The sequence below is a fragment of the Gouania willdenowi genome, chromosome 10 (genome assembly GCF_900634775.1).
Source record: "Gouania willdenowi chromosome 10, fGouWil2.1, whole genome shotgun sequence".
Lineage (NCBI taxonomy): Eukaryota > Metazoa > Chordata > Actinopteri > Blenniiformes > Gobiesocidae > Gouania > Gouania willdenowi.
Genome location: NC_041053.1, coordinates 16639529 through 16657127, shown reverse-complemented (window position 1 = coordinate 16657127; position 17599 = coordinate 16639529). Strand labels below are relative to the sequence as shown.

Below are 17599 nucleotides of genomic sequence, written 5' to 3'. Positions count from 1 at the left end.
ATGGGGTGTTGGGCTGCTGTCTTTGTCTGGTGCGCGCTGTGCCGCGGTGCTTTGTCCGTGACGCGCTACTCCATAGCAGAGGAGATGGAGAGAGGCTCCGTCGTGGCCAATCTTGCTGCAGATTTGGGACTCGAGCTTGGGAAAATGGCTGAAAGAGAGGTAAAACTGGACATTTTCACTAACAAAAAATACTTAGATTTTAACAAAAAGACAGGCGAGCTGTATATTGTAGAGGAAATGGACAGAGAATATCTCTGTCCGGTGAAATCCACGTCCTGTTTCTTAAAACTGGATTTTATTATTGAAAATCCATTACGAATTTTTAACATTGAGCTTGGAATAACGGACATAAATGACAATGCTCCTAATTTTAGACGAAACAGAGTAGAGCTGGACGTTTCAGAGTCTGCTGCACCGGGGGAGAGGTTCTCCTTACCCAATGCTGTGGATCCAGATGTTGGCATTAACACCATTAAAACCTATGAGCTCAGCACGAGCAAACACTTCACCATAGAAATCCAGACGGGAACTGATGGGACTCAATATGTAGATTTAGTGTTGACAGAGTCATTGGACAGGGAGGAAAAGGCAGTTCACAATCTGATACTGACTGCTGTGGATGGAGGAGACCCTGTGCGCTCAGGTACTGCTGATAACATAGTGAGAGTCCAGGACACCAATGATAACCCTCCCCGATTTGATCAGCAGATTTACACAGTGAACATGACAGAAAACAGTGCTGTAGGAGCCTTAGTGATAAAGCTAAATGCTACTGATCTGGATGAAGGTCTGAACTCAGAGGTGGTTTACTCCTTCACTCTTTACACATCAGAGAAAACACAAAATGTGTTTTCTCTCAATGCAAACACGGGGGAGATCACTGTGAAAGGGACAGTAGACTATGAAGACATGACTGTTTATGAGCTGCACATAGAGGCCAGGGACAGAGGGACACAGCCTCTGTTAGGACAGTGTACAGTTGTTGTCCATGTTATAGACATGAATGACAATTACCCAGAAATAACCATTCAGTCTGTTAAAAACACAGTGGTTGAAAACATACCAGTTAAAACCATCATTGCACTTGTAAGCATTAGCGATAGAGATACTGGTGAGAATGGGAAAGTGAGTCTTTCTATTTATCAACCCATGCCCTTTATTCTCACTGAATCTTTGGACCGACCAATGCACTACCAGCTCATTGTAGCCGAGCCTTTAGATCGAGAAACAATGCCTGAATATGACATCATGATGGTTGTTACAGACAAAGGCTCTCCTCCTTTATCTGATAATGAAACAATAACTGTGCACCTATTGGACGTCAATGACAACGTCCCACAGTTCCCACAGTCCTTTTATACCATACGTGTGATGGAGAATAACGCACCTGGAGCTCTGCTCAGCTCTCTCACTGCCTTTGACCCAGACCTCCATGAAAACCAGTATCTGGTGTACTTCATCATAGAGAAGGAGATAGCCAACACCTCCATGTCCATGCTGTTCTCCATCAATCCAGAGAATGGGAATCTTTACGCTCTGAAAACCTTTGACTATGAGATTGAGAAGGAGTTTCTCTTCCACATTGAGGCCAGAGACTCAGGCTCTCCTCCACTCAGCAGTAACGTGACCGTCCACATCATCATCGTGGACCAGAACGACAACGCTCCAGTCATTGTGTCTCCATGGCGCGCACACGGCTCGGTGGTGGAGGAGAAGATCCCCAGATCCACTGATAAAGGCTCCCTGGTTGCCAAGGTGATCGCTTTGGACACAGACTCAGTGCACAACTCTCGCATCACCTACCAGTTTCTGCAGGTAACTGATGCCACCTTGTTCAGCCTGGACCAGTACAACGGAGAGATCCGGACTATGAGGATGTTCAGCTACAGAGATCCACGCCACCAGCGTTTGGTGGTTGTTGCCAAGGACAACGGGGAGCCTGCTCTGTCTGCTACAGTCACCATCAAGCTGTCCACGGTGGAGACGGCTGTGAAGGCCAACTCTGACATGAGCGAGGTTTCTCTGGAGTATGACATCTTCTCAGACCTCAACCTGTACCTGGTCATCGGTCTGGGCTCGGTGTCATTCCTCCTGCTCATCACCATATTGGTCACCATCGTGCTGAAGTGTCAGAAACCCAAGGCCAGCTTAACGGCTCCTCCCTGCAGGAACAGTGTGATCAGTGAGAGGAACTCCACCATCGCAGACTCCACCCTGGTGTCCAACGATGCCTACTGGTACAGCCTGTTTCTAGCAGAGACCAGGAAAGGAAAGCTGGTGGTTAGACAACCTGCACCAAAGGGCTCCAGATACATTGTGTCCAGCATCCCCAGAGGGACGGGACTGACGGACACCAGTGGCTCAGCTCCTTCTACTCTGCAGGTATGTTGCACTTTTTTCAGTTATTTAAACCTTTTTTTGTTTAGTGCTGTCACTGTTCAAACATCTCACCAAATATAAACCAATTTTAATACATGATGCTGATTAATGTGTGTTTAACCACTATCAAATAAATAAATAATTAATTATTTAATTAATTAAAAATAAATATGTTGTGCACACGGTGATGTTTAGCACATCTGCCTCACAACAAGAAGGTCCTGGGTTTAAGCCTTGGGGTGGACACTTGGGTCGTTTCTGTTTGGAGTTTGCATGTTCTCCCTGCGCTTAAGTGGGTTTTCTCCACCGGCTTCTTTAATCCAAAAACGATGACTGTTAGATTGATCTGAGTTTATAGATTGCCATATTGAATGGGGGTTGTCTCTCTGCGTGTGTGTTGTCCTGCATGGACTAGCAGCTTGTCCAGGGTGTACTCTCACCTATTGTCCGATGACAGCTGGGCACCAGACGCCCGCGACTATGAAAAGGTGCAAGCTGGTTGGAAAGTGTATGGATGGATAGATGGATGGATGGATATGTCTTTCCAAATGCAAGCATGTCTTGTATGTCTATTAGTAATTTCATTTAATTAATTTAGGTTTAAAAAAAAAGTGATAAAAAAAAAAAAAACACATTTAAACCATAATTTTCTTTGATTTCAATTGTTTGTTTGTTTTTGTTTTTTTAAACATTAATTTGGAGCTTCTTTCCTCAGGCCATCCACATCCTCAACAAACACTGATCTTTATTATTTCTCTTCCCTATTTGGCCCAGCACAATTGACTCGATATTATATCTATACTCTTATGTTTATGTTTTTACTGTAATTGTTTATTTTAGGTTTTTATATTGGTCTAGCTGTGTGTAAGTACCCATGGAGTAACACTGAATACATTTACATTGCACATGATTGTGTATGTGACAAATACAGTTGATTTGATTTTAATTTGTGAAAATTACCCCTAAAAAAATTTAAAAATCTAAATATTAGCAAAGAATCAATTAAAAACAAAACAAAAAAAAAAAAAAATTAGACCCTTCAACGAAAAATGTATTGAAAATACGTGTTTACAGTATATATAGTGAGCTATTCGATACACATTTAAGGCTACAAATAAATTGTTGAAAAATATGCTTTTAGAAGAAAAAATAAACTTTACCTTCTAAAGATCAAATTATGACAGCATAAAGCTCAAAGGGGCGCTGTTCACTCATAGAAAAACCCACTGCATGAACGCAACCACATTCGCTAGTTATTGACACATGAAGAAAGGAAAGCGACGCTGCAGACGCTGAATGGGAACCTGCGCATTTGTACTGATGTTCCCTGCACACACAAACCTGGATTTTAACAGAAACATGGTCATCTGATCACGGATTCCTTTTGGTTTTCAACATCAGCGTGTATTACTGCAAAAGGACAGATCTGGTTCTCCCAGAGACGAACACGCATAGAACAATGGGCTCTGTTCTGATGGTGCGGTCACACAAAAGGTACGTGACTCTCGTGTTTCTGTTCTCGCTTTTTCTTTGCGTGTCGGCCTCAGTCAGTCACTATTCAATACCTGAGGAAATGAAGGAAGGATCCGTTGTAGCGAATCTAGCCACGGATCTGAGCCTGGATGTTAAAACACTGAACAAGAGAAGGATGAGACTGGACATCATCGCCAGCAAAAAATATCTGGATGTGAACAAAGAGACTGGAGAGCTGTATGTGGTGGAGAAAATCGACCGGGAATATTTATGCAACACAAAACTGTCTTGTTACCTAAAGCTGGAGATGATCTTGGAAAATCCACTGAGAATTTTTAACATAGAAGTAGAAATTTTAGATATAAATGACAACGCCCCACAGTTTCGCAGGGATGCCATTCATTTAGACATTTCTGAAGCGACACCAAAAGGAGAGAGGTTTTCTCTGAGTAATGCAGTTGATCCAGATGTAGGATCTAATTCAGTAAATACATACCATCTGAGTGAAAGTGATTATTTTAATATCGGTTCAGACAGGAAGAGATGGATCAAAATTTGCTGAATTGATTTTAATAAAGACATTAGACAGGGAGCAGCAGGCTGTTCATAATCTAATCCTTACAGCTGTAGATGGAGGAACACCTGCTCGCTCTGGCACTGCCAGTGTTATTGTTCATGTTTTAGATACTAATGATAATGCACCAACTTTTGGTAAATCAGTGTACAATGTTCAAGTGTTAGAAAACTCTCCAATTGGCAGCCTTGTTATTGACCTGAATGCTACAGACTTGGATGAAGGCTCAAACTCTGACGTCACTTATTCGTACAGTTTATACACGTCAGAGAAAACACAGGAAACCTTTAATTTAAATCCCTCCACGGGTGAAATCACTATCAAAGACATGTTAAACTATGAGGACTTCAGGATTTATGATATGGAAGTTATAGCAACAGACAAAGGAGCCAATAGTTTATCAGGACAATGTACCATTAAGATCATAGTTGAAGACATGAATGACAACCATCCAGAAATATCCATCAAATCCTTTCAGACTCCAGTCAGTGAAAGCATAGAAGTGGACACAGTGATCTCTGTGGTTAGTGTGAGTGATAAAGACTCAGGTGATAATGGAGTGGTTGATCTCCGTATTCCAGACAACATGCCGTTCAAACTGAGGGAGTCGTCTGATAACTATTATGAGTTGGTGGTGTCAGAGCCGTTAGACCGTGAGAAGGTCCCAGAATATGTCATCACGTTCACAGTCACAGACAGAGGCTCTCCTCCTTTATCTGACAATGAAACCATGACTTTAGAGCTGCTGGACGTCAATGACAACGTCCCACAGTTCCCACAGTCCTTTTATACCATACGTGTGATGGAGAATAACGCACCTGGAGATCTGCTCAGCTCTCTCACTGCCTTTGACCCAGACCTCCATGAAAACCAGTATCTGGTGTACTTCATCTTAGAGAAGGAGATAGCCAACACCTCCATGTCCATGCTGTTCTCCATCAATCCAGAGAACGGGAATCTATACGCTCTGAAAACCTTTGACTATGAGATTGAGAAGGAGTTTCTCTTCCACATTGAGGCCAGAGACTCAGGCTCTCCTCCACTCAGCAGTAACGTGACCGTCCACATCATCATCGTGGACCAGAACGACAACGCTCCAGTCATTGTGTCTCCATGGCGTGCACACGGCTCTGTGGTGGAGGAGAAGATCCCCAGATCCACTGATAAAGGCTCCCTGGTTGCCAAGGTGATCGCTTTGGACACAGACTCAGTGCACAACTCTCGCATCACCTACCAGTTTCTGCAGGTGACTGATGCCACCTTGTTCAGCCTGGACCAGTACAACGGAGAGATCCGGACTATGAGGATGTTCAGCTACAGAGATCCACGCCACCAGCGTTTGGTGGTTGTTGCCAAGGACAACGGGGAGCCTGCTCTGTCTGCTACAGTCACCATCAAATTGTCCACGGTGGAGACGGCTGTGAAGGCCAACTCTGACATGAGCGAGGTTTCTCTGGAGTACGACATCTTCTCAGACCTCAACCTGTACCTGGTCATCGGTCTGGGCTCGGTGTCATTCCTCCTGCTCATCACCATATTGGTCACCATCGTGCTGAAGTGTCAGAAACCCAAGGCCAGCTTAACGGCTCCTCCCTGCAGGAACAGTGTGATCAGTGAGAGGAACTCCACCATCGCAGACTCCACCCTGGTGTCCAACGATGCCTACTGGTACAGCCTGTTTCTAGCAGAGACCAGGAAAGGAAAGCTGGTGGTTAGACAACCTGCACCAAAGGGCTCCAGATACATTGTGTCCAGCATCCCCAGAGGGACGGGACTGACGGACACCAGTGGCTCAGCTCCTTCTACTCTGCAGGTAGGCGAAAACATGACATCTTCTTTTTAATATTCTCAACTTTTCCCCTTCGTATGTTTTTAGATACAATTACCATAGGGTCAATTTTTTCTAAAAGACAAAAAAAAAATAAAAAAAATAACACTGACTTTCTGGCTGAAAAAATGTTTTATTGTGGAAGTAATTTCCATTCAAAGCAAAAATCCTTGATCTAACAGGAAACAGTTTTGTTTAGTGAACAATATTTGTCATCATTAGATGTTTTTTAGGCATTGAATACATTGGTCAGGCCAACTGGATTTTGTTTGGGTAATTGTTATGTATTTGGCAAGATGGGTTTGTACCTAAACCTTTTTGGTTATGTAAATGTGTACGAAATTGGGATGATTATATGTTTGCTGCAATGGTCAGTTAAAGCTAATATAACTAATAATAAATCACAATACATTGAAATTCTGGTCTCAGCCTACTCCTGCCTTTTGGAAACTTATTTTTATTATCAAAGTTTCCACCTACAGTAGCATTTATAGAGTGTGTTAAAAGTCATGTTCAAGGACATAATGATGTTGATCAGGGCGAGACTTGATCTAGCAACTGTTAGTTTATTGGTTTAATTCATTGACATGATGCTCGTCCAATGCTTTGAAATTCAACTCACTACCAATGAAGCTTTGCAAAAAATCCAAATGCAGCTTGATGGAAAAACTGTCAAAGAAATATTTTAAATATAAAGAAGTAACTCTTCTTCGATAATTATTTTTGAAAAAGTGGCCAACAAGTTTGCATAATTGTATATTTGAATGACTTTTTGCTCTTAAAAAGATAGCTCTTTTTCATTAAAAAAAAAAAAAAAAAAAAAGGTTCCTTTTAACTCCTAAAAAAGGATGGACTGTGCTGATTTTTATTTATTTAATTGTTTATTTATTTTTATTAGCTTTTTCAATGCACTTTTTGACCTTAAATATAGATGCAATCAGCTTTGAGCTGTGATTTTGTTACATGTTTTTTTTAAAAAGATACTTGGTATGTAGAATTGGACTTGAAAAGTTTTTCTTTTAAGCAGTTGTAATTAAACATTTACATCATTCTAAGTGAATTCTATCATTTATTTGATTAAGGATTATTTAAGCAAGTTCATTTCGCTCTTCGCTGGTCATTTAAAAAAGTTAGCATCAGCCAGGATAAACTGTCTTTGTTAAGATTGTTGAATGTATAAATACCGTTTATTTTTAAATATATGTAATTATGTTCAAAATTTTAAACTTTCATTTCTTACATCAGTAGTGCTCTGTCGTCCTTGTAGAGCCAATACCCAGCACATTTTCCACCATGACCTGACTGAGTTTTAATGACTCTTTTAAATCTAGCAAAAATAACTCATGTCAGTTTGAAGTATTGGGTCAGCTAATAGCTATACTATTATCTTTATTGTTATTACGCACATTACATTAGTGTTACCTACACTAAGGTACACAAATTATCATAAAAATTTTAATGATGCAATTAGTACAGGCCCAATCCGACCTAGCCTAAAAAATTAAAAAGAATAACATTTTGCAATTACCTTCACAAATTTGTCCTGATCAACGTAACTCATGTAAATAATTACATTCATGTTGACCTGACAGGCTGACACATCAATAATTGCTTTTTGGTAAATCAAGACATGCTTTGGATGGAAATACTTTAAAAAAAAATTTGCAGGAAAATTTCCACTTTTTAAACTTCAAATACAAGCTTTTGAAAATAAGAGACACTTGGGTTGAAACTTCAACCTTCATTGTTTTTGTTATTATTGTTTTTTTTTTTTAATGTTGATTTCATGTTGTTGCAAAATATTAACAAGTAACAAATTTAATGAGCCATGCAATGTAGCCGCAATAATAAAGATGAAAAGATTTAACAACTAAACTTATATTATTCTAGTATAGTAATATTTTATTATTTAAAAAAAAAAAAAAAAAAATGTTTTTACACTTTAAAATATGGTTAATATAAACTCATAGGAGCATGATTGTATGGTGGTTAGCATATATGCCTCACAGCAAGAAGTTGGTTTAAATCCTGTGCTTGCTTAGGTTCTCTCTGGGAACAATTGTCTCCTCTCATCAGCCAAAATCAAGTATATTACGTTAATCGACTTCGATCAGCTGTATGAGTGAATGGGAGTGTGAGGTGTTGTCTGTGTGTTGGTTCTGTGGTGGATGGAACCCTGTCCAGGTCGTACCTACAGCACCCTTTGAGTGCTGGAGATCTGCACCAGCAGAACCCTGCAACCTAAAACAAGAACAGGTGGACTGGATGATGAATAAATGGAAATTGCATGGGTAATTTGTATGCATCAAAGACAAAATGACACAACTTTTTTAAAATTATACCTTGGTTTACCCTTGCATTTAACTGTTGGCTGGAATATTTTTGATTTTTTTTGTGTTCAATTTTGATTTTAAGAAACAAATTAAAATACAATGTAAAGTCTTCAATATAATCTAAAAATAATGCATTTATTATAACAAATCTGCTTTGCAAAAGACGAAAAAAGCAATAGGTGGCGCTGTTATACAGTAAATGCCGGAATCCAAACGTGCTCATTGTGCAGAGCTGTTTATGTAGAGAAGCAGGGAGCGCAGTGCTGAACGTTTGCAGGAGAAAACCGCTGTAATCGTTTCATGATACAGGGGGAAAAGACGGACTATTGCTCGATTTGGATCGTTTTTGTAGGCGTTGTGTGAGAGAACACTGTTACTGGAACAGTTCATTTTACTGGAACGGGTGGATTGTAACGCGCACAATGGATCCGATCGTGTTGAACAGGAGGTACGTGCTGCTTCTCTCTCTCTCTTTATTTTCGTTGGTGTGCAACGTTTCAACATCAGTGACTCATTATTCCATACCCGAAGAATTAAAAGAGGGATCCGTAGTTGCAAACCTCGCCTCTGATCTGAGCCTGGATGTTACAACGTTGACAAAGAGGAGAATGCGTCTGGACATCATCGCCAGCAAAAAATATCTGGATGTGAACAAAGAGACTGGAGAGCTTTATATTGCAGAGAAGATAGACAGAGAAGATCACATTTGCAACATGAAATCATCGTTCTCGTGCTATCTGAAACTTGAGGTAACACTCGAAAGTCCACTGAGAATTTTTAACATAGAATTAGAAATTTTAGACATAAATGACAACGCCCCACATTTTCGCAGGGAAACCATTCATTTAGACATTTCTGAAGCGACACCAAAAGGAGAGAGGTTTTCTCTGAGTAATGCAGTTGATCCAGATGAAGGATCTAATTCAGTAAATACATACCATCTGAGTGAAAGTGATTATTTTAATATCGAGGTTCAGACAGGAAGAGATGGATCTAAATTTGCTGAATTGATTTTAATAAAGACATTAGACAGGGAGCAGCAGGCTGTTCATAATCTAATCCTTACAGCTGTAGATGGAGGAACACCTGCTCGCTCTGGCACTGCCAGTGTTATTGTTCATGTCTTAGATACTAATGATAATGCACCAACTTTTGGTAAATCAGTGTACAATGTTCAAGTGTTAGAAAACTCTCCAATTGGCAGCCTTGTTATTGACCTGAATGCTACAGACTTGGATGAAGGCTCAAACTCTGACGTCACTTATTCATACAGTTTATACACATCAGAGAAAACACAGGAAACCTTTAATTTAAATCCCTCCACAGGTGAAATCACTATCAAAGACATGTTAAACTATGAGGACTTCAGGATTTATGATATGGAAGTTATAGCAACAGACAAAGGAGCCAATAGTTTATCAGGACAATGTACCATTAAGATCATAGTTGAAGACATGAATGACAACCATCCAGAAATATCCATCAAATCCTTTCAGACTCCAGTCAGTGAAAGCATAGAAGTGGACACAGTGATCTCTGTGGTTAGTGTGAGTGATAAAGACTCAGGTGATAATGGAGTGGTTGATCTCCGTATTCCAGACAACATGCCGTTCAAACTGAGGGAGTCGTCTGATAACTATTATGAGTTGGTGGTGTCAGAGCCGTTAGACCGTGAGAAGGTCCCAGAATATGTCATCACGTTCACAGTCACAGACAGAGGCTCTCCTCCTTTATCTGACAATGAAACCATGACTTTAGAGCTGCTGGACGTCAATGACAACGTCCCACAGTTCCCACAGTCCTTTTATACCATACGTGTGATGGAGAATAACGCACCTGGAGATCTGCTCAGCTCTCTCACTGCCTTTGACCCAGACCTCCATGAAAACCAGTATCTGGTGTACTTCATCATAGAGAAGGAGATAGCCAACACCTCCATGTCCATGCTGTTCTCCATCAATCCAGAGAACGGGAATCTTTACGCTCTGAAAACCTTTGACTATGAGATTGAGAAGGAGTTTCTCTTCCACATTGAGGCCAGAGACTCAGGCTCTCCTCCACTCAGCAGTAACGTGACCGTCCACATCATCATCGTGGACCAGAACGACAACGCTCCAGTCATTGTGTCTCCATGGCGCGCACACGGCTCTGTGGTGGAGGAGAAGATCCCCAGATCCACTGATAAAGGCTCCCTGGTTGCCAAGGTGATCGCTTTGGACACAGACTCAGTGCACAACTCTCGCATCACCTACCAGTTTCTGCAGGTAACTGATGCCACCTTGTTCAGCCTGGACCAGTACAACGGAGAGATCCGGACTATGAGGATGTTCAGCTACAGAGATCCACGCCACCAGCGTTTGGTGGTTGTTGCCAAGGACAACGGGGAGCCTGCTCTGTCTGCTACAGTCACCATCAAGCTGTCCACGGTGGAGACGGCTGTGAAGGCCAACTCTGACATGAGTGAGGTTTCTCTGGAGTACGACATCTTCTCAGACCTCAACCTGTACCTGGTCATCGGTCTGGGCTCGGTGTCATTTCTCCTGCTCATCACCATATTGGTCACCATCGTGCTGAAGTGTCAGAAACCCAAGGCCAGCATAACGGCTCCTCCCTGCAGGAACAGTGTGATCAGTGACAGGAACTCCACCATCGCAGACTCCACCCTGGTGTCCAACGATGCCTACTGGTACAGCCTGTTTCTAGCAGAGACCAGGAAAGGAAAGCTGGTGGTTAGACAACCTGCACCAAAGGGTTCCAGATACATTGTGTCCAGCATCCCCAGAGGGACGGGACTGACGGACACCAGTGGCTCAGCTCCTTCTACTCTGCAGGTAGGAGAAAACATGACATCTTGTTTTTAATATTCTCAACTTTTCCCCTTCGTATGTTTTTAGATACAATTACCATAGGGTCAATTTTTTCTAAAAAACAAAAAAAAATAAAAAATAACACTGACTTTCTGGCTGAAAAAATGTTTTATTGTAGAAGTAATTTCCATTCAAAGCAAAAATCCTTGATCTAACAGGAAACAGTTTTGTTTAGTGAACAATATATGTCATCATTAGATGTTTTTTAGGCATTGAATACATTGGTCAGGCCAACTGGATTTTGTTTGGGTAATTGTTATGTATTAGGCAAGATGGGTTTGTACCTAAACCTTTTTGGTTATGTAAATGTGTACGAAATTGGGATGATTATATGTTTGTTGCAATGGTCAGTTAAAGCTAATATAACTAATAAGAAATCACAATACATTGAAATTCTGGTCTCAGCCTACTCCTGCCTTTTGGAAACTTATTTTTATTATCAAAGTTTCCACCTACAGTAGCATCTATAGAGTGTGTTTAAAGTCATGTTCAAGGACATAATGATGTTGATCAGGGCGAGACTTGATCTAGCAACTGTTAGTTTATTGGTTTAATTCATTGACATGATGCTCGTCCAATGCTTTGAAATTCAACCCACTACCAATGAAGCTTTGCAAAAAATCCAAATGTAGCTTGATGGAAAAACTGTCAAAGAAATATTTTAAATATAAAGAAGTAACTCTTCTTCGATAATTATTTTTGAAAAAGTGGCCAACATGTTTGCATTTATTGTGTGTAATTGTATATTTGAATGACTTTTTGCTCTTAAAAAGATAGTTCTTTTTTATTTAAAAAAAAAAAAGAAGTTCCTTTTAACTCCTAACAAAGGATGGACTGTGCTGATTTTTATTTAATTTTTTTTATTAACTTTTTCAATGCACTTTTTGACCTTAAATATAGATGCAATCAGCTTTGAGCTGTGATTTTGTTACATGTTTTTTTTTTTTTTTAAAAAAAGACTTGGTATGTAAAATTGGACTTGAAAAGTTTTTTTTATAAGCAGTTGTAATTAAACATTTACATAATTCTAAGTGAATTCTATCATTTATTTGATTAAGGATTATTTAAGCAAGTTCATTTCGCTCTTCGTTGGTCATTTAAAAAAGTTAGCATCAGCCAGGATAAACTGTCTTTGTTAAGATTGTTGAATGTATAAATACCGTTTATTTTTACATATATGTAATTATGTTCTTTAATTTCTTACATCAGTAGTGCTCTGTTGTCCTTGTAGAGTCAATACCCAGCACATTTTCCACCATGACCTGACTGAGTTTTAATGACTCTTTTAAATCTAGCAAAAATAACTCATGTAAGTTTGAAGTATTGGGTCAGTGGCAGCTAATAGCTATACTATTATCTTTATTGTTATTACGCACATTACATTAGTGTTAACTACACTAAGGTACACAAATTATCATAAAAATTTAAATGATGCAATTAGTACAGGCCCAATCCGACCTAGCCTAAAAAATTAAAAAGAATAACATTTTGCAATTACCTTCACAAATTTGTCCTGATCAACGTAACTCATGTAAATAATCACATTCATGTTGACCTGACAGGCTGACACATCAATAATTGCTTTTTGGTAAATCAAGACATGCTTTGGATGGAAATACTTTAAAAAAAAATTTGCAGGAAAATTTCCACTTTTTAAACTTCAAATACAAGCTTTTGAAAATAAAAAAGACACTTGGGTTGAAACTTCAAACTTCATTGTTTTTGTTATTATTGGTTTTTTTTTTATGTTGATTTCATGTTGTTGCAAAATATTAACAAGTAACAAATTTAATGAGCCATGCAATGTAGCCACAATAATAAAGACGAAAAGATTTAACAACTAAACTTATATTATTCTAGTATAGTAATATTTTATTATTAAAAAAAAAAAAAAAAATGTTTTTACACTTTAAAATATGGTTAATATAAACTCATAGAAGCATGATTGTATGGTGGTTAGCATATGTGCCTCACAGCAAGAAGTTGGTTTAAATCCTGTGCTTGCTTAGGTTCTCTCTGGGAACAATTGTCTCCTCTCATCAGCCAAAATCAAGTATATTACGTTAATCGACTTCGATCAGCTGTATGAGTGAATGGGAGTGTGAGGTGTTGTCTGTGTGTTGGTTCTGTGGTGGATGGAACCCTGTCCAGGTCGTACCTACAGCACCCTTCGAGTGCTGGAGATCTGCACCAGCAGAACCCTGCAACCTAAAACAAGACCAGGTGGACTGGATGATGAATAAATGGAAATTGCATGGGTAATTTGTATGCATCAAAGACAAAATGACACAACTTTTTTTTAAAATTACACCTTGGTTTACCCTTGCATTTAACTGTTGGCTGGAATATTTTTTGATTTTTTTTTGTTTTCATATTTGATTTTAAGAAACAAATTAAAATACAATGTAAAGTCTTCAATATAATCTAAAAATAATGCATTTATTATAACATATCTGCTTTGCAAAAGACGAAAAAAGCAAGAGGTGGCGCTGTTATACAGTAAATGCCGGTTTCCAAACGTGCTCATTGTGCAGAGCTGTTTATGTAGAGAAGCAGGGAGCGCAGTGCTGAACGTTTGCAGGAGAAAACCGCTGTAATCGTTTCATGATACAGGGGGAAAAGACGGACTATTGCTCGATTTGGATCGTTTTTGTAGGCGTTGTGTGAGAGAACACTGTTACTGGAACAGTTCATTTTACTGGAACGGGTGGATTGTAACGCACACAATGGATCCGATCGTGTTGAACAGGAGGTACGTGCTGCTTCTCTCTCTCTCTTTATTTTCGTTGGTGTGCAACGTTTCAACATCAGTGACTCATTATTCCATAGCCGAAGAATTAAAAGAAGGATCCGTAGTTGCAAACCTCGCCTCTGATCTGAGCCTGGATGTTACAACGTTGACAAAGAGGAGAATGCGTCTGGACATCATCGCCAGCAAAAAATATCTGGATGTGAACAAAGAGACTGGAGAGCTTTATATTGCTGAGAAGATAGACAGAGAAGATCACATTTGCAACATGAAATCATCGTTCTCGTGCTATCTGAAACTTGAGGTAACACTCGAAAGTCCACTGAGAATTTTTTAACATAGAAGTAGAAATTTTAGATATAAATGACAACGCCCCACAGTTTCGCAGGGATGCCATTCATTTAGACATTTCTGAAGCGACACCAAAAGGAGAGAGGTTTTCTCTGAGTAATGCAGTTGATCCAGATGTAGGATCTAATTCAGTAAATACATACCATCTGAGTGAAAGTGATTATTTTAATATCGAGGTTCAGACAGGAAGAGATGGATCTAAATTTGCTGAATTGATTTTAATAAAGACATTAGACAGGGAGCAGCAGGCTGTTCATAATCTAATCCTTACAGCTGTAGATGGAGGAACACCTGCTCGCTCTGGCACTGCCAGTGTTATTGTTCATGTCTTAGATACTAATGATAATGCACCAACTTTTGGTAAATCAGTGTACAATGTTCAAGTGTTAGAAAACTCTCCAATTGGCAGCCTTGTTATTGACCTGAATGCTACAGACTTGGATGAAGGCTCAAACTCTGACGTCACTTATTCATACAGTTTATATACGTCAGAGAAAACACAGGAAACCTTTAATTTAAATCCCTCCACAGGTGAAATCACTATCAAGACATGTTAAACTATGAGGACTTCAGGATTTATGATATGGAAGTTATAGCAACAGACAAAGGAGCCAATAGTTTATCAGGACAATGTACCATTAAGATCATAGTTGAAGACATGAATGACAACCATCCAGAAATATCCATCAAATCCTTTCAGACTCCAGTCAGTGAAAGCATAGAAGTGGACACAGTGATCTCTGTGGTTAGCGTGAGTGATAAAGACTCAGGTGATAATGGAGTGGTTGATCTCCGTATTCCAGACAACATGCCGTTCAAACTGAGGGAGTCGTCTGATAACTATTATGAGTTGGTGGTGTCAGAGCCGTTAGACCGTGAGAAGGTCCCAGAATATGTCATCACGTTCACAGTCACAGACAGAGGCTCTCCTCCTTTATCTGACAATGAAACCATGACTTTAGAGCTGCTGGACGTCAATGACAACGTCCCACAGTTCCCACAGTCCTTTTATACCATACGTGTGATGGAGAATAACGCACCTGGAGCTCTGCTCAGCTCTCTCACTGCCTTTGACCCAGACCTTCATGAAAACCAGTATCTGGTGTACTTCATCATAGAGAAGGAGATAGCCAACACCTCCATGTCCATGCTGTTCTCCATCAATCCAGAGAACGGGAATCTTTACGCTCTGAAAACCTTTGACTATGAGATTGAGAAGGAGTTTCTCTTCCACATTGAGGCCAGAGACTCAGGCTCTCCTCCACTCAGCAGTAACGTGACCGTCCACATCATCATCGTGGACCAGAACGACAACGCTCCAGTCATTGTGTCTCCATGGCGCGCACACGGCTCTGTGGTGGAGGAGAAGATCCCCAGATCCACTGATAAAGGCTCCCTGGTTGCCAAGGTGATCGCTTTGGACACAGACTCAGTGCACAACTCTCGCATCACCTACCAGTTTCTGCAGGTGACTGATGCCACCTTGTTCAGCCTGGACCAGTACAACGGAGAGATCCGGACTATGAGGATGTTCAGCTACAGAGATCCACGCCACCAGCGTTTGGTGGTTGTTGCCAAGGACAACGGGGAGCCTGCTCTGTCTGCTACAGTCACCATCAAACTGTCCACGGTGGAGACGGCTGTGAAGGCCAACTCTGACATGAGTGAGGTTTCTCTGGAGTACGACATCTTCTCAGACCTCAACCTGTACCTGGTCATCGGTCTGGGCTCGGTGTCATTTCTCCTGCTCATCACCATATTGGTCACCATCGTGCTGAAGTGTCAGAAACCCAAGGCCAGCTTAACGGCTCCTCCCTGCAGGAACAGTGTGATCAGTGACAGGAACTCCACCATCGCAGACTCCACCCTGGTGTCCAACGATGCCTACTGGTACAGCCTGTTTCTAGCAGAGACCAGGAAAGGAAAGCTGGTGGTTAGACAACCTGCACCAAAGGGTTCCAGATACATTGTGTCCAGCATCCCCAGAGGAACAGGACTGACGGACACCAGCGGCTCAGCTCCTTCTACTCTGCAGGTAGGAGAAAACATGACATCTTGTTTTTAATATTCTCAACTTTTCCCCTTCGTATGTTTTTAGATACAATTACCATAGGGTCAATTTTTTCTAAAAGACAAAAAAAAATAAAAAATAACACTGACTTGGCTGAAAAAATGTTTTATTGTGGAAGTAATTTCCATTCAAAGCAAAAATCCTTGATCTAACAGGAAACAGTTTTGTTTAGTGAACAATATTTGTCATCATTAGATGTTTTTTAGGCATTGAATACATTGGTCAGGCCAACTGGATTTTTTTGGGTAATTGTTATGTATTAGGCAAGATGGGTTTGTACCTAAACCTTTTTGGTTATGTAAATGTGTACGAAATTGGGATGATTATATGTTTGTTGCAATGGTCAGTTAAAGCTAATATAACTAATAATAAATCACAATACATTGAAATTCTGGTCTCAGCCTACTCCTGCCTTTTGGAAACTTATTTTTATTATCAAAGTTTCCACCTACAGTAGCATTTATAGAGTGTGTTTAAAGTCATGTTCAAGGACATAATGATGTTGATCAGGGCAAGACTTGATCTAGCAACTGTTAGTTTATTGGTTTAATTCATTGACATGATGCTCGTCCAATGCTTGGAAATTCAACCCACTACCAATGAAGCTTTGCAAAAAATCCAAATGCAGCTTGATGGAAAAACTGTCAAAGAAATATTTTAAATATAAATAAGTAACTCTTCTTAGACAATTATTTTTGAAAAAGTGGCCAACAAGTTTGCATTTATTGTGTGTAATTGTATATTTGAATGACTTTTTGCTCTTAAAAAGATAGTTCTTTTTCATTTAAAAAAAAAAAAAAAAAAAAGTTCCTTTTAACTCCTAAAAAAGGATGGACTGTGTTGATTTTTATTTATTTAATTGTTTTTAATTTATTTATTTTTTTTATTTTTTTTAGCTTTTTCAATGCACTTTTTGACCTTAAATATAGATGCAATCAGCTTTGAGCTGTCATTTTGTTACATGTTTTTTTTAA

At 39.8% G+C, this 17599-nt stretch overlaps 2 protein-coding genes and 1 pseudogene across 2 annotated transcripts; all 3 read left to right on the top strand.

The window, feature by feature from the left end:
• LOC114470758 (protocadherin alpha-C2-like) lies at window positions 1–3121 on the top strand. Its single transcript, XM_028459094.1, has 2 exons — window positions 1–2382; window positions 3095–3121. The coding sequence occupies exons 1-2, from the start codon at window positions 1–3 to the stop codon at window positions 3119–3121; spliced, it is 2409 nt and encodes an 802-aa protein (XP_028314895.1).
• Window positions 3122–3651: 530 nt separating this feature from the next.
• LOC114470757 (protocadherin beta-16-like) lies at window positions 3652–11496 on the top strand (annotated as a pseudogene).
• Window positions 11497–15089: 3593 nt separating this feature from the next.
• Window positions 15090–16667, top strand: LOC114470756 (protocadherin alpha-C2-like). Its single transcript, XM_028459092.1, has 2 exons — window positions 15090–16589; window positions 16653–16667. The coding sequence occupies exons 1-2, from the start codon at window positions 15105–15107 to the stop codon at window positions 16665–16667; spliced, it is 1500 nt and encodes a 499-aa protein (XP_028314893.1). The 5' UTR covers window positions 15090–15104.
• The last annotated feature ends 932 nt before the right edge of the window (window positions 16668–17599 follow it).